The sequence below is a fragment of the Lycium barbarum genome, chromosome 4, assembly GCF_019175385.1.
Source record: "Lycium barbarum isolate Lr01 chromosome 4, ASM1917538v2, whole genome shotgun sequence".
Classification (NCBI taxonomy): Eukaryota; Viridiplantae; Streptophyta; class Magnoliopsida; order Solanales; family Solanaceae; genus Lycium; species Lycium barbarum.
Genome location: NC_083340.1, coordinates 79,859,751 through 79,885,976, shown reverse-complemented (window position 1 = coordinate 79,885,976; position 26,226 = coordinate 79,859,751). Strand labels below are relative to the sequence as shown.

Sequence of the window (26,226 nt, the reverse complement as noted above, 5' to 3'; positions counted from 1 at the left end):
CTGCTCCTTGGCTAAGTCAAGCCCTTAGGTGAACGATCTTCAAATGACGCCAAAATTGGTAAGCACATTCCATAACATCCTAGGAAGGGTCCCCTCACCCTAAATCCCAAGATTCCATCCATAGCTCGGAAACGCACGGGACTGACACTCAGGCTCGCGCGTGGCCTCGTCCGCCGGCGGCCCATGGGCTCATCCCAGATCCTTGCTAAACTTCCTTGGCACTCTTATAATATGCCATAGAGCATCTCTAGATGCTTATTGACTCTCGTCCATCGGAGCCCCTTTTCAATGCACGTCGCCCGCGCACGGCTGACACTGCCTGCGCGGCCGACCCTGCCTGCGCGCACGGCTGACACTGCCTGCGCGGCCGACCCTGCCTGCGCGCACGGCCGACACTGCCTGCGCGCGGCTGACACTCATCTGCGCCCGTCTCCTACACGACTGACACTCGCTTGGCCCTCCTGGGCGCCAAGGCACAACGAAGGCAGCCCGTAACATAAGTTATGCTCTGGTTCCATTTTGAAGGGTAAAATTAAAGACCAGCCCATTTGAAGGGCAAACCATGCAATTTCTTCTTCCTTCTTAATCCGTAAACAATCCATTATTGTGACTTCGTAGCAATAATCGAAAGTCGTGCGTCTTAGAAACTGAGGAAATGGAGTCGTAAATTTACATTTACATGTCTTACTTTCAACACCTATACTGATTCGATTTAAAAAAAAAATCTGTTATTAGTTTAGGAGAGTTAATAGACATTGTTTTCTAAATTTACAGCTTATGACTAATTAGGATGTTCTTCAACTTTAAACCCCATCTGCATGACTCTTGAACAAGTTGTCGCGTTTTTGTTTTGATGATCAGAGCAACCAGGCTATTTAAAACTTGAACTCGTTCATGTTGGCCAAAATCTCTGTCAATTTCATTTGTTTATTCAGCCTATAATGTTAAACACTATAGGCTGAATAACACCCCCCGCAGAAATGCAGAGTAAAGTTACTAAATAATACTATATGCGATGTACTATGTAATCCTATTCTTTTCTTAATAATGAATCCGACATCTAAAATGCGACTTTTGAATTTGGGTCAAAGAGGGCCGAAATTAATTTAACAAGGTTAATTGTCTCAAACACCGTCACTTGCCAAAAAAAGAATTGATTTCCCATCCAGTGTATCCGCATTGGAACCTAACTAAATCCGAATTTGTGCTGGGTAATCCCACATTGGGGGTCAAAGCACTCCCTAATAATGGTGACTCCGTACCTAAGGGGGCTCGAACTCGAGACCTCTGGGTTAAGGATGAAATAGTACCGACCACTACACCACAACCCTTGTTGGTCACTTGCAAAAATTACTTTAAGGTTAACTGACTCAAACGCATCATTTCAAGAGGGTTTAAGTAAAATTCAATCCCATTCTACAAATAACAATTTTTCTCCATTTATTAGCATATATTTTTCTCCATTATTTTATATTTAAACTTGACCCCTTGATTGGTTGTAAAGAGAAAAATGTCACCATTTACCTCTGACCATTAAGCATACAAGTATATGAGACCCTTTGTCAGTTTAGAAGAGAAACTAAAATGATGACGATGTTGGCTTCTACAGATCACTTTATTCCACACTTTATTCCACACTTTATTCCACAGAACTCAGAAACAACAGATATTGTTACAACATTTGCAGAGATGCCATAGAAGCAATAAACAAAATGAAATTCTTCTTGGTGATCGACGTATGTTCCATAATCATAGTATGAAGGCAACCTTGCTATCATCTTCCTCTTCAAATCAAAACAAAGTTCTGAAAAATGTCTGAGTTGCAGACAAACAAAGAATCGAACGTGCAGTTGGAGATACGTCAAATAACTTCTCTTTCAGTAAACAGATTCTCCTAAGAATTGATGAGTCGTTCCATGACCAATTTGAGAACTTTAGGAGCATCAACAGTTACTGCCACTTTTACTGAGGGTTTATCAGACCATTCAGTGACTTCAGCAAACCTTGTTTGTTCAACAGTAAACATAATAAGTACTACTTATCAATCAAATATCCCTCAATTTTAAACATTTTATGTACAAAGATGGAAATTTCCTAGAGCATCAAACAGAGCCAAAAACACCTGCATAGAGAATTTTAGTCATTTGAAACACGGTTGTCTAGTCCAACTCATCAAAACAACAGATTCAAGTTCTTGAACTCAAGAGGCCTAAACTAAAAAAGACAGCAAAAGAGTCTAGTTTTCAGCAAAAAGATAGTTGCAAAAGAGATATTTGGGTTTCAAAACTTTATTCACTTTTCCACAAGTCCTTGCATTCCTATCCAGCCATCTTGTAACAATCCAACCCCTCTTTTTGAGCATTTGTTTTCCAAATCATGATTTGAAACCTTGTACAAGTCAATAATATCATTTGGACTTGTTGACACGGTTTGGATTAGGACCTGAGTGTTACACCTCGGAAAATTTTCCGTTGATGCACAGTGAATAGACTAACGAAGAGCACGAAGTATATGGTATTTCAATAAGTAAGGAATGACATTTGATGACCCTAATTAAGATTTCAAAGACATTCGAGGTAAGAGAAGAAAGTTTGCTAAGAGAAGGCAAGGCATACGATAGGTATCGAAAAGGAATTACGAGTAACAAGTTAATGATGCTTTGGAGAAGAGTTATAATGTCCCTTAGATTGTTAATGAGATGATAAATAAGTGTTAAGAAGGTGCCATAAGGATTGGAGATCAAACGAGTCGACCAGAATGAGTTCGGAGGAACTGGGCATTATACGGCCCAACATACTGGCCATATAAATTATACTGGCCGTATAATCAGCCCAGATGGCCAGCCTCTCCGGACCAAATCTATGGCCAGACATACGGTCAGTATAATTTATACGGACCGTATGTTGGTCCGTAGAAATGGGTCGGGACAGATTTGAGTATTATTAATAAGGGTCCAAGTCTTATTTCATTTCATTTCCCTTCACTCTCCTTCTCTCTAGAACATCTCTCTACACTTCTCCCACAAGAATTCAAGGGATATTAGTGATCAACAACATCAAACTAAGTGAATCAAGTGTAAGAAACGCATTAAAGTTCATCCAAGACAAGGAATCCAAGTGAAGGTGAAACTAGGGTTTTGCTCAAGTGAAGTGTTTTCACCCAAGGTTCATTCCTACAACATCTAAGGTAAGTTTTATGGTATTTTCATGTTGTTTAAAGTATTGAAAAGTTGTAACACTTGGATTGTAGAAGGATATAGAAAATGGGTCATGAATGTGGAATAGTGTCATTTTTGAGTAGTAGCTTGGATTGAGTCATGATTCTTGATGTGTTGCGATTATGGTTATGTTATAAATGATGTTAAGAACATCGGATAGACATTGTATATGAATGAATGTAATCGTGTGCTATGACCATGGATATGGATGATTGGAAGTGAATTGAGAAGTAAGGATAATGTAGGTGAATAAAGACTATTGTTATGATATTGTGAATGTTATTATTGATGTTTGGGAGTTGATATATGATATGGAGGAAGTCGTGTAAATAAAGGAGATGCTGTCCAATTTTCTCTAGCTTTAGTCATGTATGCTAAGCTATCGCTTTTCTAATGATAGTATAACTCTAATGAAGGTAGAAATGTGAGCATTGAAGGAGAACGTGCAAGTGATAGAATAGTTGAACGGAAAGGTATGTAAGGTTAATCCTTCTTTCATAAGGCATGGTTCTTTGGCCAAATATCTAATCTTCTATAAGCTTATGATGTCCTCCAAATGATGCTATCTTCAAAAGCTACTAAGCTCATGATTCTTGATATGTTACGATTGTACTCAATTCCTCATATGACGAGTAATCCTCTAAGGATAGATGTAATGAACGACGATAGTAATGATGCTAAAGATGCTTATGAGCTTTTATGTATATATGTCTATGTATGACTATTATGAAACCCCGAGCTTATATGGCCGGGTAGAATATATATGTATTGCGCGCGCACCATTGCAGTTGGGTACGGATAACCCTGAGCCTTGGTAGGGCCAGGTATGTATAACCCTGAGCCTTGGTAGGGCCAGGTATGTATGATCACCGAGCCTAGCCATGGTCGGGTATGCGAAACACCGAACCTTCGTGGTCGGGTATGCTATGTAAATGATATGTATATGAAGATGAATATGATTACGGATACGAAATGTAAATGAGTACGGATATGAATACGGATACGGATATGGATGTATGTACACAATCACGCATTAGAAATGGAAAGTCCCTATGAAAAGCAAGTAAGTGGTTGTGACGACGATACTACTATCTCCCATCCTATGCTATTTCTTATGCTTTCATAATGATGTTGATCATGCTTTACATACTCAGTACATTCTTCGTACTGACGTCCTTTTGTTTGTGGACGCTGCGTCATGCCCGCAGGTGGCCAGGGAGACAGACTTGATCCATAGCTTTATTACTCAGGGACTACATAGCGGAGCTCCATTTCATTCGGAGCTATAGCTTTTGGTACTTATTCTTTTGTGTACATATTTATGGGCATAGCGGGGTCCTGTCCCGCCTATATGATATGACATACTCTCCTTAGAGGCTCGTAGACATGTGTATATGGTTAGATGTATTTGGCCTTGTCGGCCTATATTTTGGATATCATTTTGTTAGCCTCGTCGGTTTATGTACATTGATATGGGCATTGTTATTGATGGTGATATATATATAAATGTATTGTTGCCCAATGGGATTTGTATGATTGATGGATAGAAAGTAGGATTTAGCTATGTGGCTCACCTAGATGTAAATGTGAAAGTATGGTAAGAGGTGCCCAGGTGGGTTAGCACCGGGTGCCCGTCGTGGCCCTCCGGTTGGGTCGTGACACCGAGGGGCTCAGATGAATTTCGGTACCATTACACCACATTCGCAATTGCAAATTTTGCTGATGCAAGATTGTGATTCGCGAACGTGAGGATTTGCCAGGATCCTGAAGAGGAGGAAAGCTGGTCACCACGAACGCAGGCTGGGCTCGAAGTAGGGGGCATCTGTCAGGTGGGCCTAGTTTCCCTTCAACACGAACGCGACCACAAGGGCTGCGAATGCCTGCCAAGTTATCCCAACGCGATCATGAAGAAGGCCCGATCAGTATATATACAGCAGTGACAAAAAATAACAATACTTTTGAGACGTTTTGAGAAAGAAGCTTCTCAGATTTGGGATTAAAAAAAGTGGAATTCAACCTACAAATAAAGGTAATGATTCCCTACACTAGTCTTGATATTATCCTTGGTTTTGGCATGATTTGAACCATGAAATCTCGGGTTTTCATAGTCTAAACTGGATAATTTAGACCTAGGTTTGAAAAGGGAAAATTGAGCTACTAGACTAGCAAACTAAGTCAAAATTGGATTTTGATTATAGATTTGGAATCCGTAGCTAATGAGTAACTTGATTATGAAACTTGTTCCCGAATTTGGACAGTTGAGCCCAGGGTTGACTTTTGTTGACTTTGATTTTGCAGCGTCCTAAAAATATGAACCCAACTTTAAAATTAATATCAGATTTCAGAAATGTGTATATTGCGTAGATAGGAGTCGTGGAGCAAGGAAAAGCAAGAAAAGTGAAGGAGCGACTTAGGCCAAGTTCGACCGCGATGTAAGTGAGATTTTAGTTTCTTGTTTTGCTTGCTTTCAATAAAAACATACTATTTGAGTTGCTTAATGCACTTAAAATTATCTAGTTCATGTGCGGGAAAAGTATGAGCTAGATAGCTATTTCTAAGTATCTGGTATTGGCCACAAGGGCCTTATATATATTTATACTGTTCTGTGATACTTTCAGCAGCTATTGGTATCCACCTTGTTTATTTAGCTGCTCTTAGTAGTTGATGATATTGAGCATGTCTATTATCTATTTTTGATTCTAGGCATGCCTATAGCTGTATAGATATTTGAAATATCTAGATTAGTAGTTGTAATACTTGTCTATTATTTAAGCTGTATTACTTGTGGGTAAGACGTTACTCCTTTCCTTTTACTAGATATGCCACTTATCAGATAGTGACTCGGCAATACTGAACGCTTGTCGGGTAAGACGGGTAGTCAATGTACCGCGCAAGGTGGGTTAGACATACAGCTAATGCTACAAAGAAGGGGTAAGATGTGAGTTACTCCATTTCCCGTAACTCGTAAGTAGTTTATGATCAGCAGCAGCATATAGTCAGCAGTGTTTAGGGGTAAGACGTGGATCAGCTACCCATGTCTGTAAGCAGTTCATATTCAGCAGCGGGATCAGCTACCCCTATATTTATGATACATCTTCATTGTAATTGCTATCTTATTCATTCCATCGTTATTAATATGTTTAGATTATAGGGTTCGCCTGACAGGGGTCGGGGCTTGCGGGTGCCCTGTCACGGCCTAGATGCCAGATTTGGGTCGTGACACATATATTACAATAGGCAGATAGGCGTACAAAAATCATTTCAGCCAATTTCCTCCAAGAATACACGAGTCAGCTAAGCAAGAACATTCACAGAATATATGGGCATAGTCCATGAGATTACAAAAGAAAGAACTATACAAATCCATATTGAGTTAAGTCATTTCACCCAGAAACGATGGTTCAGGTTCTTCCTTTTTGAAATGATACCTAAAAGTAGAGGCAGATCTTGGATTTAGATTAGATGGGTTTGACCTTAGGGTTTTAGCATTAAATTCATTGTGTTTCTGAAATTATGGGTTTAGATTTAATATTCATTTAAAATTTAGTGGATTTTCACATATATATTTAAATTGCGTGTCAGAAATATTGGGTTCGGTTGAACCCGCAGCTCAAAGGCTGCATTGCCACTGCCTCAAAGTGAAATAGATATTCCTCTTTCTGAAAGGAAAAGAAAATGTTGCTTAATAATATGTGCTAATTTAGTTTCATCACACGTGAATAAAATTATTGGTGTCTTATTTTACATACATTCGGGAAGGATCTTTTTTCTTTCTTTTCATTGTTAAAAGCATTGTATTAATCTCAGCAACAAGTGCTGTAAAATATGAAGGGAGGATCTTTGTTGATGAAGGGAGGATCTTGCCATGTTATCTCTATCACAACCAGGATAGACCATCGCAATTGAGTTAAAAAAAAAAGATGTAGTGAAAGTAGGACAACATCTCTGAATTGACCGGGCCACACTCAAGAGAGTTAATGGAGGTTGAAAACAAAAATATATAGTTACCCTCTGTTTGGATGGTTGTTTCCCGTGGTTCATTAATATACAGTATGGTATGGTACAGTATGGTGTTGTATTATATCGTACTGTATTAATGAACACAATGTTTGGATAGACTGTATCGTTTGTTGTGGTTTAATAACATTTGTATTGTTTGGTTTGACTGTATGGTACTGTATAATAACTTGTAAGTTTACTAAAATACCCTTAGCTCTTAATTAGAAATTAGTTTATATATATTAATAAAACTCACGTAAAGAATAAAATAGGAACTTTAAAAAATAAGTAGGTAGTGAGTGGGGGTGGTGGAGGGGTGGGTGGTGTGAGGTGGGATGAGGATGGGGGTAGTGGGTGGTAGGATGGGGTTGGGTGGTGGTGAGGGGTAGTGGGTGAGGAGAATATTCAGGGTAGATCTAAGATATAGAGTTGGGACATTTGGAGTTCTAACTCAACTCATCCTCTCCTTTTTCAACTCTAGGATTGTCAGTTTTCTCTCCCTCACTACTCTCTTTCTTTTGTCCATCATCCTCACTTTTCTTTTCACTTTGATCCTCAAAGATGACTTCACTTGACCCTCCTTTAGAATGAAAAATGACAAAGAAGATTTAGGTTCACACAAAAGTTGGTTTGCTCTCTTGACCACAACATAATTATCCCACTCCTAACCATACGGATGAACATGAGCATGCAACTGTAGGGTATATCACAAGAAGCCTCCCTATGAGAATCTCCTTTGGGTTCATGGAACTAAAGTGGGCTTGAGGAGATGATTCTTGGAGGGCCAAAAATGGGAAGGATTGAGGAGATTTTCCTTTCCTGCTATCCCTTTACTGAAGGAAGTTGAAACCTCAAAGTACTGTCCTATAGTGTTATTCAAATTTGGCAAGTACCTAGGACCAGCCCCTATGAGAATCTCCTTTGGGTTCATGGAACTAAAGTGGGCTTGAGGAGATGATTCTTGGAGGGCCAAAAATGGGAAGGATTGAGGACATTTTCCTTTCCTGCTATCCCTTTACTGAAGGAAGTTGAAACCTCAAAGTACTGTCCTATAGTGTTATTCAAATTTGGCAAGTACCTAGGACCAGCTGGAATTGTCAGTCAAAGATAGAACCATATAATACTGATGGTGATAGCAATCTAGAGAATAGGAAATGTGCTCAATCACTCTTTTGTTGTGCATCATCAGGCAGTGCTGGGAAGAGCCGTCTTTGAGAACACAAAAAGTGGAGGAGGATACACTCAATCTTCTGAAAAAATGCAACAGTTATACCTCTTTTGTTTGTTATAAAATAGAGTCAGACCCCTTGTGATGCCAGTTGTTTGGACACGAACCACACCTTCTGTATAGGTGATTAGCGAGGGATCAACAGCAGCAAGCAGGGCAGTTGGATCATGAAGGTAGACACCTATGTGGAGTCCCACTTGCCATAAAATCAGAACAATGAGCATGGACCAAATAATATACTAAGAAATCTAGTTTGGCAAGAGACAGACCTTTTGTGCTGTATGCATCATGGTGATAGCCAAAATAGACACCCAAAATCTTGTCAAGGTACTTGGCAAACTTTCCGTTACACTTCGCCAACTCGTCTCGATCAGAATCTGACAAAAGTAAATAAATATAAATAAGAAGGATAATTCTGCGGGAAGCTAAATAAAATGGTCCAAATTGTAGCATCTACGTTAAGGAGGGAAGAAAAAGTAAAAAGTACAAAACACATCTCGATCTAGTAGTACAAAACTTTCCTCTACATATTGTTACTGTATGTGGTAAAAGTTAGTTATATGTGCCCCAGTTCACCAAGTAATAATTTCACCATTAAGTGAGATACTGTATTATTTCCTGAAATTTGTTGGCCTATATCACAAATTGATTTCTTTTCCCAAAGAATGATTAACAAGACAATATAAAACATTTGAGTTTCTTACAAGTTGAACACTGTAAATACCAGTCTGCTAGTGAAATCTGCTACGGCAAGAATAAAAGAGAAAAGCAAGGGTTTTAATCTCCAGTTTTTTTGTTTTTTATATTAAACCATCACCATTAGGTTGTGAACCTATGGTGTGGGGGGTTTGGCTTGACCCCTACCATGTATTATATAAGTAAAGATAATTTACAATGACTAGAGGGGGACATGGAACCTTGCTACTAGTCTACAAAAGAGATTGTAAAAACAATCTAAAAGGGAGGAGATAGCGAAATGAACAGAAGCCTCCCTAGCTATCAAGATATTCTAGCTTACAAAGAAGTTACATTTTTCAAATCTTCTTCTAAAAGTAGGAAGTTGTTGCTTATCAAGTTGAATTAGCCCCTTGACTTCTCTTGGTAAATCCCTTTGAGAAAGATATAAGGTCCTCCTTCTACTTGTTGAAGCCATTTTAGCAAGGAAATCAGCCACCATGTTAGCCTCTCTGTAACAGTGAGAAATTTGCACAGTCGCATCTTTAAGAAAGCCATTTGTGGTGTTGATGATCTGCTTGAGCTTCAAGATGTCTGTATCTTTGTTGAGCAACATCTTGACTATGAGTTGGGAGTCTAGCTCAATTTGCACATTATCAAAGCCATGATTCATGCACCATCTAATGCCATGCTCAGCAGCCAATGCTTCTGCAATATTGTGACTCTCACAATCCACAGAGATAGAAAAAGCCATTATTAGATCCCCTTCCTCATTTCTTAGAATGCCACCTATACCGGCACTGTGAGTAATATCCACAAAACTGCCATCAATGTTAAGTTTAAACCATCCCATCTCTGGTTTTCTCCAACATACAGGGATGCATTTTACCACAGGGCTAAGTTTTTCAATCATGTCACAACAGTTACACCAGTTGCCTTCTACATTGATGTTGGGATATGCAGCAGTTATTGCAGCTTTCATGTTCCAGGTGATTTGCATTTCCATCTTGTATAAATCAAACTTCTTTTGTTCTCCAAATCTGCAAGAACTCCAAGCTTTCCATATCTCCCACAATATCATCATTGGAGCAATCTGCATAGTAAATTTGTGGACCTTGTTTTTGGCTTTTCTATTCCACCATTCTTCAAGTAAACCTCTGAACGGAATATTGTGATGTGTAAAGCCCAAAGGGGCACCAATTTTGTTCCACAGATGATGAGCAACCTTTCCTTCAATAAAAGCATGTTGAGGTGTTTCATCATGTGGTGAGATGCAACATATACAGTCTTTGAAGCCTTGTTTACCGAATTTAGCCACAGCATCTTTGAAAGGTAATTTGTTGTGTAACAATCTCCAACTAAGGAAAGAGATCTTGAAGGGAACTGCATTGTGCCAGATTTTAGTAATCAAAGGTGCTTTTTGTCTAAGACTTCTAATAATGGTTCAAGCAGATTTATTTGAATATCGACCATTATCAGTAGCCTTCCACACTGCATAATCCATGTCATTCACATCCCCAATACCAACAGAACTAATGAAAAGAGCAATGTGACCTGGCATGGTGTTGTAGAGCTTCTGGATATTCCACCTATTATTGTTCATAAAATCTCTCACCTTGATCCTTTGTCCATTACCAATCATGAAGTCAGGACATATTTGAGCTAAAGGGCCCATTCCTGTCCAGGCATCCCACCAAAAATTACAATCTCTAGAGTTGATTTTCCAGTTAATGCACTTTTCACTTTTGTCTCTTGCCCCATAGCAAATGTTTCCATGCTTGAGAGTCACCAGGAACCCATTTCTTAGCAACATGATGTTTTCTAATGCAATATTTTGCCTTTAGAAAATCAGCCCACAGTGAATTCATTGATCTAAATCTCCACCATCTCTTAACAGCAAGAGTATTTGAGATATCCATCATATTCCTGATGCCAATACCAGATTCATCTTTGGGGAAACAAAGCTTATCCCAATCACACCAATGGTACTTGTTTTTACCATTATCAGTCCCCCAAAAAAAGTTACACATATGTTTTTCAATAAGTTCCAAAGTTCTTTTTGGAGGATTAATGGCACTGAGAATATAAGTAGGAAGAGCTTGGATCACACTTTTGATTAGAATCTGTCTACCCCCACAAGATAGCATGTTTCCTTGCCAACCATTTAGCCTTTTAAAACTTTAGTCACCGTACTATCAAAGTAACTAATTTTCTTCTTTCCAATGTATATGGGGCACCCAAGGTAAGTAAAAGGGAATTCTTTGTCCATGAAACCAGTACACTTTCTTAATCTGTTGATTCTATAAGCACAAGTTTTTGGACAAGTTAGAAAACAAGACCCTCTCATACTTAACAATTTGCTTCATGACCAGTTTGACAGATTTGTTGTTCCCACTACTGAATATAACAATGTCATCAGCATCAGCAAGGTGAGTAATTTGGGGTCCATTTATGTTCATGGTGAAGGGGATGAAATTAGGATTCAAAAGTAGATTATTGAGTGATCTTGACAAAACTTCAGCAGCTAGCACAAACAGTGAAGGGGAAATAGGGTCTCCCTGTTTTAAACCATGAGAAGAAGTAAAGAAACCATGCCTAGAACCATTTACTATAATGGAATACCACACATTAGAAATACTCCTCCAGATAAGATCAATCCATATATTATTGAAGCCAAATTTTTTTAAAACATCTTTCAAAAAAGTCCAAGACAGCCTATCATAGGCTTTAGCCATATCAAGCTTAATAACAGCATTCCCCCCTTGTTATTCTTTGAAATATTGTGCACAATTTCTTGTGTCAACATCACATTATCTGTGATAAGTCTACCAGAAATGAAACCACTTTGATTCTCAGAAATAAGAGCAGGAAGTAAGGGATTTAATCTATTGGCTAAAATTTTGGAAATGATTTTGTTGGAGAAGTTGCTCAAACTTATAGGCCTGAGATCAGAAAAGCTATTAGGCGAGTCTATCTTAGGGATCAGAGCCAAACAAGTATGAGTATAAAATTTGGTGAGGTTCTTTCCCAAGAAAAATTCATTGACAAAAGCATAAATATCATCCTCTATAATGTCCCAACATACCTGAAAGAACTTGCCATTGAAACCATCAGGACCTGCTGAACTCTCACTGCTCATGCCAAAAACCGCATTTTTAATTTCCTCTTTGCAAGGTATCCTAGTTAGTCTAGCATTGTGTTCCTCAGTGATGATGTGAGGGATACAATCCAGCACACTATTGGTTCTCTGTTGATGATTAAGGTTGAATTGCTTCTTAAAATGTCTGATAGCAGCTTTAGCAATCGTTTCTTCCCCTTGTATCCATCTGCCCTTGTGATTTTTTATCCTCTGAATCTGAAGCCTTCTTCTTTTGTTCCTTAGCACACTGTGGAAGTACTTGGTGTTTTTATCACCATCTTTGAACCATGTGAGTCGAGTTTTCTGTTTTAAGAGATTATCCTGCAGGTTCAACCACCTTATGTACTCAGCATATCCTTTATTTAGCTTCTCCCTACTATGATCAGTATTTTGCAAGATGTCACAGTTTTCCAGAAGTTCCATTTTAGCCTCCCAAGTGCTAACATTTTCATGAATGTCCCCGATACTATTTCCTGACCAGCAGCTGAGTTGTCTGCTCAGATTCTTGAGTTTACACTGAAGTCTCCACATAGCATTGCCCTTAACTATAATATTCCAGGATTCCTTGACAACTTCCATGAAATCATCTTGACCGGCCCAACAATTCAGGAACTTAAAGTACTTGATATTGTTGTGTTGGTCACTGTTGCATTTAAAAACCAAAGGTCTGTGATCAGAACCTGTCCTGGGAAGATGTTTTGGAACTTGATAGCCCGTTCATCATTGATTAGAAATCTATCCAACCTTTTCCACACTCGTTTGCTTGGCCTCCAATTATTGCACCAGGTATACCTTGGACCTGTAAATCCCACATCACTAAGACCACAAGATTCCATGCAGTTTATGAACTCAATACTCTTGTAAGTTCTGTGTGGATTTCCTCCCAACTTCTCATCTTGATCCATGATAACATTGAAGTCACCTCCTATACACCATGGACCATTTATATTGTTAGTCATGTTAGTGATGCTCTCCCAAAGATCAATCATTTCCAAAGCAGTGCACTTAGCATAAACAGAAGTAATGTGTGTTCCAGTGTCACCTGGATTCTCTTTAAAGTTGATGGTAATTTGCTGGTCATTATTCTCCACAACCTGAAAATTGTCACAATGTTTCCAGAAACACCAGATTTGGCCATTGGTGTTAGTAACACAGTGATGGAAGCCCAAAAATCTTTTGTACCCCTCAATTTTGCTTTTGTGAGAAAAAGGTTCGGAAATTGCCACAAAAGTGGCTTTGTTGATTCTAATATGCAGTTTCAATCTATGAATTGCCTTTCTACTCCTTACTCCCCTAATATTCCAAAATATTGTACTAATCATGAATAAATTTAGGGGGGGGGGGGGGGGGGGGGGGGAGCACTTTCTCTGTGGGACTCTCTATTTTTTTTTTATTCCAGTTTTGGACTTCTTTCTATTTGTCTTACTTCTGCTTCTACTTCTTCCCCTAGAATCAGTGGAAAGAAACTTTCCTTGACTCTGATTTGTATCTTTTATGTCCTTGGTAGTAGTTCTTGATTCCTCTGAGACAGTTTGAAGTCTACCTGATCTGGAGTGACTTCTTTTCATTGTGGACTGGTTGGGAACATTGTTGTCAATACTATGCTTGTTGTGATTTCCTTTTCCATTGTTTTTCTTGCTTCCTTTAAAACTTCCTGGAGCACTTTGTTGACTACTGATACTGTTGTTGTTATCGCTTTTGCCTTCAACCACATCTTTCATCTCAAGTTTACAATTAGGATCAACGTATGGGAGGCTTGATGTAGAGTTTTCATCAATTGGAGATAAAATTTCTCCTTCTTCAATATCTTGATCCTTTTGTTTCTTCCTGTTGATAAAATCTTTTAGTGTTTCATGTTCAGACTGACCGTCTTCAGTGTCACTAACATGTGTTTGATCAGTCGGGGACCCCAAATTCAGCTCTTTATTGTCTTTTTCTCTATTATCAGTGCCATGGTCTTGACTTTTCCCCTTGGTACTTTCAATATCATTCACCAACGCATTCTGTAATGGTAAGTTCAAGGGGAATTAAGAAGTTTTATGCTTCTTGTTCCTCTTGCTAGTTTCCAGTAATGATACAGTTTTAAAGAGAACTTTGTTTTTCTTTTTTGGCATTTTCTTGTGTTTCTCTTTCTTCTTCTTCTTCTTCTTCTTTTTGATCCTTCTAACAGTAGAATCTTGTTGAAACTCCTTTGAAAAGTCCTTTTGCATATCACTCTTAACACCATCAGATTGCATTTCCTTACCAGCATCTTCAACATTTTGTGACTCAACCACTTCTTTTTTCCCTCCCTCCTGATCTTTTGGATTAACCACACTATCATCCGTCTTCAAATCCTTGTTTTTATCCTCTACAATCACCCTGGAGGGTCCTCCTTACCCAACACCATTCTTAGCCATTTCCCCTTCAATTTCTTCTCGAGAACTCTACAATCCTCCATGTTATGACCGAACTTTCTACAATGTTTACAATATTTTGGCACCCCTTCATATTCAATTTTCTGGTAGAATCCTCTTAGAGGTGCATTAGTATCTTCTAACCCAACCCAAATACTGTCATGTCTATGTTTTAGCAAATCAAGTTCAATTCTGACCTTAGCCATACTAGGCCTTGTACGACCAGAGGTAGCAGCATCTAGAGTAAGAGGTGTACCAATAGAGCACACCAGTTGTTTGATGTAATGCCAAGAATGTAAATGAAATGGCAAACCTGGTAAGAGCACCCAAGCTAGAGCCAAAGGTAAATCTTCTTCAGGCTTGAAATCCGGTGTCCATTTTTTAAGCCACATTTGCATTCCATCAATTTCAATCACCCTTCGGTACCAAACATTTTTGAAGTCAGCTTCATTTTTAAGATCAATGAAAACATTAAAATTGTCAAAAGCCCCAATTTGGGAAGATCCCTTTAGAGTAACCATTTCCTTAAAACTTGACCTAATTCGATCAATTTGAGGTCTGGCTTTGAGAAATCGACCCACTAAAGTGTAGCGACATTCATCTGCTACTACACCATAGTATTCTGAAACTTTGAATATAACAACGGGAACTCCATTATGTATTGATTGACGTGCATCGGCTTTGTCCTTTTCTCTGCCAAGAGGAAGTTGATTTGAGCTAGATGGAGCTGTAATTGCATTTGCAAAGGTAAATTTTGCATAATTTCCAGGGTTGCCATCAAGAGGAGGATTCACAGTTGGAACTGCCGGAAGGGAGCCTCCCGGCGGCTCCATACCAGTGGAGCGTGAAGTCCACTTGCCAAAATAGAGCCGTTATTAGCTGTTAATTGAGGAGAGAGAAGAGAGAGCAAAGCTACTCTGGTTATACTAATTTTTCATTTGTTTTCTATCTCCAGTTAGATTTGGGTTATCCGAGGAACTCCAGGACAAGAACCCGGATTTGATAATTTTTCGTCGCCCAAGCATAGGGGAAGGTGGAGAGATGGCTTTGGAGATCAGATCATGCCCACTGGATTGGGTGCATAAAAGAGTTTCTTCTAAAGCACATGCAGTTGTACTTCATGAAAGATCCACCAATATGTATTTACTTATTATTATTCAGATAATGCTCAAGAATATTTCAAGAGACTATGTTGTTCTTTAATTTCTCTATGTTGTTCTTTAATTCCTAATCCTCCTATGTTACTATCTTCTATTACCAGATATTTTAAATAGCTATCAAATATCTTATTATATGTATCCGCATTTTTTATTTGCTGAATGCTGACACTTAGTGATGTTACACGAGACGTGAAAAGTAATTTATTTAAAGTTATTTCTCAATCTTCTCTTTTCCTTTCTTAATTCACCGTCCTCCAACTGTGCTACAGTTACCAAATATCTTAAATAGTTTAAGAAGGTATGAAAAATCAGAACTTCTAGTTGGCTTTGCAGAATATTTAGGAACTGACATGAGGATGGTCCAAAATGCATAACCCATTCTTTTAATAGTCAAAATGACCACTGCTGTAGATGCAACAATTTGAATGCAGGAAATGAAGACGAACAGAATATTTGAAGTACCATACTAACAGGTTATTCTAACTTAAGCAATCAAGAAAGTACCAGTAAGGATAACTTGATGTGTAACATTTATTCCAACTGCTAGAACATCAGCACCGCTAGTAAATACAATATCAGCAGCATCTGGGTCTCCAAAGATCTTGTGCAGATGAGCAACAAAACAGGCATGAAAATAACTTAGAGAATACACCTGAAAAACTAAAGCATGCTTTTGGATGTATCTTAGTAACTTACATTCGCCTCAGCAGCTGGATTCACATTTCCGTTTACAGAAAAGGCACCACCAAGAACAACAATTTGTCCAATGTTTTTAACAAAAGCAGGATCTGATTGGATGGCCTGTTTCAATATGCAATTTCAGTGAACAGTTTTATTAGGTTATTATCTACTCCTCCCGTTTCAATTTATGTGGCATAGTTTGAATGAACATGAAGTTTAAGAAAGAGGAAAGTTTTGGTATTAAACGTGCCATAACATTTATGTGGCTACTAGACTTTTAAAACATGTTGTCTTAAACATGCCATAACATTTGTGAAGGCTTGTCGTTAAGGGAAAAATGAAAAGTTTAAGTAAAATTGTTTCCAAATTTAGAAACTGTCAGTCTTTTCGGAACGGACTAAAAAGGAAATGCTGCCACATAAACTGCAACGGATAGAGTAATACTTAATTGGAAGATTACATACTTACTAGTGCTATGTTTGTTAGGGGACCCAAAGCTACAACAGTAACCTTTCCAGGGTATAGACTGGCTTGTTGAACGAGATATTCAGCAGCATTCTGTTCACTACACTTTCCATTTGGTGCAGGAAAGTTTTGGTTCCCAAGTCCATCCGTTCCATGAACAAAATCAGCAATTCGAAGTTTTGTACCTTTCTTTACATGAATTAAACAAAGTAAGCAGAAACACATTCATAAGGAAAAAGCATTTCTAAGTCTGCTGCCCATTCTGACTATTACCTTTTCTCAAAAAAAGTTTGCTGCCTATTATGCTAAATGAACATTTAATCAGAAGAAAAGCACAATAAAATTTAGAAGAAGGAAATGTTATTGGTAAACCATATCAGAATTCAGCACCAATCATCACTGCCAGGGCAGAAAATGCAAGAAATTAAAATAAGAAGCTCCAGATACACGTCACCAGTTCTTTTTATCATATCTCCTACCTATGCCTTAAACTGCGGATATATTCGCTGCTAAGTCAGGTAATGTAGGTTAGAAAACAAAAGTCTAATCCTATTTCAGAAAGCAGTTTGTTCTAAGCGACTGAGCCACAACCTTCTGGGTCTTCCTAAGAGAGCATCTTCATTTCCACTTGTTAAAATTGCTATCGGTACATGGAGAAAGCTCTTGAAACTTACCTCATAAACTTGGAGTATCGAAGAAGCATCGTGAAGCATTACTCACAAGCTCGCTAAAACAAAGTTCTTAATACGATCTAAGATAGAAACAGCATCGGAATATTAGTAACAATAATTGAAAGCTAACTAATGATAGAATTTAATTAAAATAATAGAAGATAATCTGAATAGTAAAACAAAGAAGAAATGTAGAACCTCCGGATGAGTGTTTCAGGCAACAATCGATATAAGAGTCGATCGTTTCCAAAGAAAGAAAAAATAGAACTCAAGATATAAAGAAACAAGAAGAAGATTACCCTCGAAAATCTCAATTCTTGAGATCCAATCATATCTCAAATGGAGTTCTCCAATCTCAACATATGCAAAAATATTCTGATTCACCCACTAAGGACGAGCTTAGAGCTTTATACAGGTTGGGGTATGGCTAGAAATCTCAAAATTAGCCCCAAAAATAATAATAATCGGATCATAGTCACATGACTGTGGTTAGATAGTGTCACATAGCGCAACATGTTGGAGCTCCTACACAGTCAAGCTAATCAAGCTCAAATAGCACAATATGCTGGATCTCCTACATGGTCAAGCTGACCATGCTCAGATAGGCTCATATAAGGAGCTTCTTCCTTTGCCCTTCTCATTTTCTTTGCCACAGAACTTGTTTGATCCCTGAATTGATCATTTCTCTTTAAACATTTCAACTATAGAAATATCATCTACCATGTCTCCTACACCAAAAATATAAATTCTGAAGACATCTATTCTTTACAAAAGACATATCACGTTTCTGATTTTCAAAAACATCTCTTATTCCTTTCTAATCAGATTGTCCAAAAAATGCAAACAGGGACGGTATGCCAGATTTTCTTCAAGTTTTGCTTCCTTTCTGACTCTGCCAACATTTCAGCAAGCCTCTCACACTATATGGCATCACCCCACAAAGGTTATGGAAGAGGTCCCCAATTTCTTTTGTGGCTACAGTGGAGGAGACCAAAAAGCAAAGAACAAAAAGTAGTGATCCTTTGATTAAGGAAACTGCAAGTATAGCAAGAGAATGAAATACAACGCATCCTTTTAACGGTTTCTGCTAACAGCATGGAAGAAACGTTTTGTCACGCCCCAAATGACACCAAAAGTGCTTCATACATTTTCATTGTTCATCCGTCTCGCCCATTCTCTTTATTTATCTTGACTATATTTAAATTCCTAACTACCAAGGTTTCTAACACCTAAAACTTTAAGATTGCCAAACACTATCTGAAAGAGTTGGTTTGGGTTTAGTCAACTTTTTCATGCCAATTGAAAGAGTTGGTGTGAAAAGAAAGAATGAGAAAGAAAAGGAAACGTCAAAGAAATACAAACGGCCGCAAGCATGAGAAAGAAAACATCTAGCAAATGCTCTGCAAATGTTTTCTATGGCTGCTGATTTGTTTGGTAAAACAAAGATACCAAATTTGACTTTGGGTTCTCTTTCTTGTCACCAATGACATCAAGGGGACATCAACATTCCTCCTCTTGTAGAATTATCCAAAAATTATAAAATTCTTGTAAGAGTAAATAGTTGAGAGAGCAATTCTCTTAAGGGTAATTGGAGTTCTCCCCTTTTTTTGTTAATAAAATAAAAGCAAGTGTTTTCTGGTGGATGTAGGATATGATCCGAACCACGTTAAATCTCGTGATCTTTCTTGTACGTTTCCGCTAACAAGAGAAGAAGGTCGGACCAGAGAATAGTTGTCTTTAATTCTGCCAAACTCAATTCTGCCACCAAACCTTTCAACCAAATAGCTTTTTTCACTGCCTCAGCTGCTGCCATGTATTCTACTTCTACTGTGGACAAAGCGAAAATTGACTGCAGAGTCAACTTCCAACTACGGCCACTGCCAACAAGAGTAAAGATGTATCCAGTTGTCGATCTTATTTTGTCAAGGGATTTGTCAAGATCCCTTGCATAGTCAGAATCCACGTAACCGAGAATTGAAACACCATCAACACTTTTCGAAAGGTCAAACCAACATTAGAAGCTCCCTTGAGATATCCACTTGACAGCTTCCCAATGTCTCTTTCCTGGGTTGGACATATATCTGCTTACCATACTTATTGAGCAATATCTGAATGTGTACACACCATAGCATACATAATGCTACCAACTACGCTGGCATAAGGAACCTTTGACATATGCTCCATGTCATCCTTGGACTGAGGCATCTGCAACTCTGAAAGTTTGAAATGAGGAGCTAACGGTGTACTTACAGGCTTGCACTTATGCATATTGAATCTCTCAAGAACCCTTTCAAGAGAAGACGGTGTTATGCATAAAACTATTTGCTTTTATATGCTTAAAAAATACCACAGTTAAAGCTCAACTAAACTCAACTACATAAAGCTTCAGACAGATTGGCAATTAGCAAATCCAACTAATTCATTAGTAGTTGAATACGTATCGAACAACTAGCTAGAAAAACATCGGTGAACGAATTGAGATTTTATATCAATTAATCAAACAACTGCACCTTAATCCAATAATATACATCAATTTCAGTATTAATAAGTTGCTTGTTTATACCATGCTTTAAAAGAGAGAATTATTAGCTACCTGAGTTTTAGATAAAGAGTCGATGAGTGCGTTAGCAAGAGCACCAAAAGGATTAGAAGAAGAAGAAGTTTAGCCACAACTCGGAGCACCGGTTACCAAGTCTCTCATCACCATCACTTTCTTCTAATTATTTTCTTCCCTCTTTTTTTCCTGTATTATTAATTATTATACGATAATTGTAGTCAATTGAAGGAAGACAAAAACAAAGAAGAGGTGTAAAGTTGTTGGGTAGTGATTGTGTTGTGTCTGTCTAAGGAAGGGCTCGACAAGAAATCTGGCATGCCAATCTCGAGCTCTTGGAATCAGTCATATCTATCTCTGCTTCTTCGCATAGCTTTCTTTTGTGACTGGGCCTTCTTATTGTCGAGCCTTTTGCGCTCCCCAATAGCAGCCCTTTTGTATAGAGAAAGGAGATTGGTCATTCCAGAAAACTACAAGTTTTTAGTTTGCATAAGATACACGTAATTGGTATGTAACAAGTGCATAACATACAGGCAATTGGTTTGAGACGCTTACATTTTTTTTATTTTTTTTTCAAGGTGCTCTTCAGATGGAGGTGCCAAACTAATCTCTTCGGAATGTCATATGTAGAGTACAAGAGAGTAACACATATTTGTTGCCATAACCTTCATTATTGCATAATGTTGAAAGTACATATTCATTATTAGAATCATTTATCTGCCAACCTGTGGATGCACTCGCCATTTCCTTGGGACTTTGACATTAGGCAATCTTGTTCAAAGTGCCCCTTCTTGCCGCAACCCCCACACTGAACATTCTTCTTGTTCACACGAGACTTTGATCTATGCTTTGATTTGCTACTTCCCGATTGACTAGTCCGGCCTCTCACAAAGAGCCCAATTGCCTAATCATCTCTGTCTCCTTCGAAATGCCTCCGCACATCACTAAAGTTAAGTGTCTGCCGTACTTGCTCAAGGGTGATAGACTCCTTGCTTTACATCATTGAATTTTCGATATCACGATATCCTGAAGTCAATAAAATAGCAAAGCACATGCAAGCATCTCCTCATCCTTTTTAATTCCCGCAGTCTGTAAGTTCATGACAAGTTTACTGAATGCGTCTAAATGATCTAGTAGCAAAGTACCTGACCCCATCTTAATTGTAACAACATCCTTGTTGTCACCGATCGGTGCAAGGGACAGTCGGATTACACTCAATGCATCCCCTTCAATCTTCTCCTGTCAGAATCTAATGGACAATTCGAATTTTCTGTTAATAACATCAATTGAACCTTCCCTCCGCAATAATGCCATCATCTAGACCTTCCAAATATTAATATTGTTGTGCGCACTAAATCTATTGATTTCAAACTTCATGGAACACATCTTTGCTTGTTCTTCCTCCCTAGATCTTTAAAGACCCCTAACGCTCTAATACCAATTGTTAGCAGAAACGTAAAAGAAAGAACCCAAGATTTAACGTGGTTCAAATCAAAGTGATCTTACGTCCACAAAAGAACAACTACCTTTATATTATTAACAAAGAAAGGGGAGATATCCCAATTACACTTAAGACAATTGCTCTGTCAACTCCCTACTCTTACAAGGATTTTATGATTTTGGGATAATTGAAATTTGGCATCCTTGTTTTACCAAACAAATCAGCAGCATTACAAAATATTTGCAAAACGTTTTCTTTCTCATGCTTGCAGGCATTTGTATTTCTTTGACTTTTTCTATTTTTCTCATTCTTTCTTCTCACACCAACTCTTTCAATTGGCATGAGATGTTGACTAAACCCAACCAACTCTTTCACTATCTACTAAAATTCACTCCAACATTCCAGGAAAGGTTGCTCTACAGAACCATAAGGAAGTAAAGATATTCAGTAAGAGGGTAACCAAATTCCACCTTGACTTGTTCCTTCTTTGAGGTTTGGTCCTAGATCTGAAACACTCGAAAGGACCAATCACTATGTTTTTTCTTTTCTTCTCAAAACCACATTCTTGTCTCGGATCCCATGATAAACAAGCTCAATGTCTTTGCATTTGACCTTTTTTCTTTTCTGGGGAGAGGTAATACTTATTATTCTTCCTCTTATTCGTTTTCTCTTAACAGTTTCACCAACTCAAAGAAAGTTTCACCTGGGAAGCAAAAGAAAAGGGGGAGAGAAATAAAGAGACAGAATATGTACCAAGGCAAGTCTTTCTAGTGTGGATCATCATAACAACAACAATGTCATAGCCAGTGTGGTGTACACTGCACGTATCTAGGGAGACGGGTGTACACTGTACGTAGAACTTACCCCTACCTTTGTGAGGTAGAGAGACTGTTTTGGATAGACCCTCGGCTCAAGAAAACTGTTTTCAGAAAAGGTTTGATGAAAAATGCAAGGGTAAAAGAAGTGTGATGAAAATATTTAAGACAAAAAAGACTTGAGTCCCCTTTAACGAGTAAATTTAGAGTGACAACAATAACTAAAAAGCTTGGAATATATAACAGTTAAGCAAGTTAAAATGAGCAACTGAACCTAGAGTTGAGGATCACATACAGTGATTGTGACATGAGAGCCTTCAGCCACTGGAATATCTGTCCTCCCAGCTATCTCCAACTGAATCATTAACACCTCAAATCAATAACTATGAGTATACCTGAAGTTTAGAAATATGGATATACCGCTACAATAGCCAAATTAAGGAGCAAAGCTGACCCAATAATCTTTTACCTTTTAAAATTTACACTTACAACGTAAAATAAGGCAGAAAAATTTAGCAATTATCAAAGGATGGTAAATGCAAAATCATACTAAGCGAGAAAATGAGAAGTTTACCAGATGTAAAGCATTTCTGGTTGCTAGAGTTGTGTAGACATTTCCATATATCGTTGTAAGCCCGATCACCTCAACTTCAGGAGATTGCAATGCCACAAATATCGCCATTGCATCATCTGAACATATTCATAAGGGATGATTACAGCCCAATACCTTTGCGTGATCTTCTTTACAAAATAGCCAACAAAGTATAGCTTTTGAATATTTATACTTAAATATACATATCAGAGGTTCTATATATTTGGACCACTGTGGGTAATAAACCAAAGAATCCCTATTCATAATAGCTCAATTAACTCAACAATACAATTTCCAAATTAATCTTGGAAAGCTTAATTCAGCTGAAAAGATAGAGGTGATTTCTCATATGGTCAACTCAACTAATACTTATTACCTCACAAAAAATAACTTTCTTTGTTGAAAGACATTAAAATGAAGAATAAAGGTAACTTTTTGACATAATAACCGTTAATTTAGCGATCATTTGAGAAAAAGACAGTACTAATAGTTTTTAGAGTAGTGGTAATTTCCAATCCTAATGCAAAATCTAGATAAAAAGAAAACCCAGATAAATCTTGAAAAAAGATTGGGATTTTGTGAGGTATATTAGAATATTTTTAAAGTGTGTTGAGAAAATACAAGTACGTCTTTGAATAATAAAGGAAATGGGAAGATACCAATGCCAGGATCAGTGTCAATGATGATTTTCTTGGGTTGTGTAGCCATTTTGTGATGACAATTGAATCTCAATTGGAATTTGAGTCTTGGATTGGAGTGATGAAAGTGGAGATTGATATGCCACCGCAATTCACACAAATGAATTATAACTACACTACTTAGTTTTAAAATAAGTTATTAGTAATATAGTTGTCATCTTATGACCTGATCCCCTTTCCCTTCTCTTTATTTGTTGCTTTAATTTTGTAATGTCGGGTTTCCGACTTGTTGAACTTTTCTTTATTAGTGTTTGATTTGATTAATAAATTATCCACTAAGCTTGTTTAGTGGTATTTAACTTAAAAAAACAAAATTGTCAGAGTGTGATTAAAAACTAAGGCTGTTGGAAAGAGTTGGCAGGTTTCGGTTTCGTATAAAGTCAGGAAATAAGCCAATTTTGCATTCAGGTGGTTCCTTCCGTGAATAATTTTTGCTCTTTTGTCGATAAAAAAGTTGCTTCTGGTGTGACAACTTTATAGAGTCATGGACCAACCCCTAATGTTTTGTGCACCGGATTTCTTTCTTTTGTTGATATGTTTTCTTTCCTTGACTAGCTACCATTCTATAATAAATATATAAATTTTCTTTCGTATCAGTAGTATTAGCATTATTCTCGTAGTTTTTTGTTCTTTAATTTCTGTTACTACCTATTGTTTCTTGTATTTCATTTGTCGCATTATTTTGCTATTGCTAATGTCCCTTTTTCTGAATATTATGTAATGTTTTCCTTATTATTTGTTATGTCTTCTTTACTACTGCATTTTTTTTAAACTGCTTTGATATGCCTTACTTGAGCCGAAGGTCTATCAGAAACAGTCTTTCTACCTCCACGAGATAGGGATAAGGTCTGTGTACACTCTACCCTCCTCAATCTCATTTGTGGGATAATACTGCTATGTTGTTATTTTGTTGATTACTCCCTCTATCCCAATTTATGTGATACACTTTCCTTTTTAGTCTGTCCCAAAAAAATGATACATTTACATATTTAGAAATAATTTAACTTAAAACTTTCCCTTCATACATATTTAATATATATTGCTATATATCTTATGTATTTTGGCATATCCCTACAAATATATATCAGGAATATTTGCTAAATAAAATGCATAAATAAACACGGACACATATACATTAGATGATTATTATACCGTTTGCATAAAAAAATATTTCTAATTAAAAAAATTATATAGTAGAATTATTTTATAAATATTTAATGTATATTGCTATATACCTTATGTATTATTTGCCTATTCTAAAAAAAATGTACCAAGCATCTTTGCTAAATAAAATGCTTAATAAACAAGACGCATATACATTATACAATTATTATACTGTTATACACATATAGTATCAAAACATGCATTAAATTTTCAATATGCAGGATTGTACTCTTTTAAGTTTTTAAGAAAAAAGTAATCCAAGTACTTCGACTCTACAATATAGACACTAATGTTGGATGTAATACGGTATATGGAAGAGGAAGAAAGTCTTTAGTTATGGGAGCTAATATTGGCTAAAAAATAAGAAGAAAGTGTTTTGAGTTATTATTATACAGGTTCTAGACCAGTTGGATACCTGTGATGGGAAGGATTCTATTGTGGAATACATATATAGCTGCCATATTTTGTTGATTAAGTAATGGGGGAAATAACGTTTTTGGTCCCTTGAGTTATTGCTGTATTTCGATTTTGATCCTTGTGTATTTGTCTAAGCACATGAAATCTTCAATTAAGTTAAATGTGTGTTGCTCCTTTAAGCTAACTGATGTTAAATAGTTAATTTAAACAGTGTTTAAAAATTATAATTAAAGAAAAATTATTTTAATAAATAAATAAGAGAGACCTAAATTTATTTTCTTTCCGCCTCTGCTTCACCATGCCCCATGGTTGGTCGTTGGGAAGCATAAACCCAAAAAATTCCAATCCCTTTGCCTTCCTTTGTAGTTATTTGACTCGTAAGAAATCTCTAATCCTTTGAATGGATTATCAAACTCCGCCTTTTTTTTTTGTTTGGCTATAAAAATATTTATTATGTTAATTATTAACAACAAGGTTAAGGTTTTGGAAATTTTACATAGTATAAAGAACATATAAGAGATATTTATATTTTGTAACTACATTTTATTTTAATTACATCTAGAACTAAATGTTGTATTTGAATTACCTCATAGCTATATTATATATTTAAAGTAGAATACTCTATTTTTATTATTTTTATTCTTGACTGAGAATCTTAGAGCTAACTTTGATATGCTTCTTCTCCCTCTGCCGCCGCCGGCCACCACAAAATTGCCGCCAGAGCTCTGGCGAAACCCACTGCTCTCAGATCTGGCGCCGTTCTCCTCTCCATTGACATCACCGCCGGAGCTCTGGTGAAACCCACTGCTCCCTCTTCTCAGATCTGGCATCGTTCTCCTCGCCATTGACATCGCCACCGGAGCTCCTTCTCCAATCGGCACCACAACCACCGTAGACGGTGGAGTGTATTTCTC

The 26,226-nt window shown here is 37.4% G+C and overlaps 1 protein-coding gene across 4 annotated transcripts; it reads right to left on the bottom strand.

The window, feature by feature from the left end:
• Positions 1-1,492: 1,492 nt before the first annotated feature.
• LOC132636100 (probable uridine nucleosidase 2) lies at positions 1,493-23,988 on the bottom strand. Of its 4 annotated transcripts, XM_060352803.1 has the most exons (10): positions 23,016-23,059; positions 22,737-22,796; positions 17,931-22,329; positions 17,635-17,711; positions 16,964-17,149; positions 16,511-16,615; positions 16,319-16,415; positions 8,714-8,821; positions 8,490-8,640; positions 1,493-2,003 (listed from the first exon to the last, which is right to left on the bottom strand). In XM_060352803.1, exons 4-10 carry the CDS (start codon positions 17,671-17,673, stop codon positions 1,895-1,897), a joined length of 795 nt encoding a protein of 264 aa, XP_060208786.1. In that variant the 5' UTR covers positions 17,674-17,711; positions 17,931-22,329; positions 22,737-22,796; positions 23,016-23,059; the 3' UTR covers positions 1,493-1,894. The 4 variants fall into 4 exon arrangements, with proteins under 4 accessions (XP_060208786.1, XP_060208783.1, XP_060208784.1 ...); XM_060352800.1 differs by lacking the exons at positions 17,635-17,711; positions 17,931-22,329 and adding an exon at positions 23,693-23,982 and having other exon boundaries at positions 23,016-23,131; XM_060352801.1 differs by lacking the exons at positions 17,635-17,711; positions 17,931-22,329 and adding an exon at positions 23,693-23,975 and having other exon boundaries at positions 8,490-8,625; positions 23,016-23,131.
• Between the last annotated feature and the right edge of the window lie 2,238 nt (positions 23,989-26,226).

Excerpts from the sequence above, each read along its gene's own strand:
- LOC132636100 (XM_060352800.1), bottom strand. The coding sequence starts at position 23,741 with ATGGCTACACAACCCAAGAAAATCATCATTGACACTGATCCTGGCATT. Across the intron at positions 16,616-16,963 it reads CCCTAACAAACATAGCACTA|GCCATCCAATCAGATCCTGC; the intron begins GTAAGTATGTAA and ends ATATTGAAACAG. Across the intron at positions 16,416-16,510 it reads ATCCAGCTGCTGAGGCGAAT|ATCTTTGGAGACCCAGATGC; the intron begins GTAAGTTACTAA and ends CATCTGCACAAG.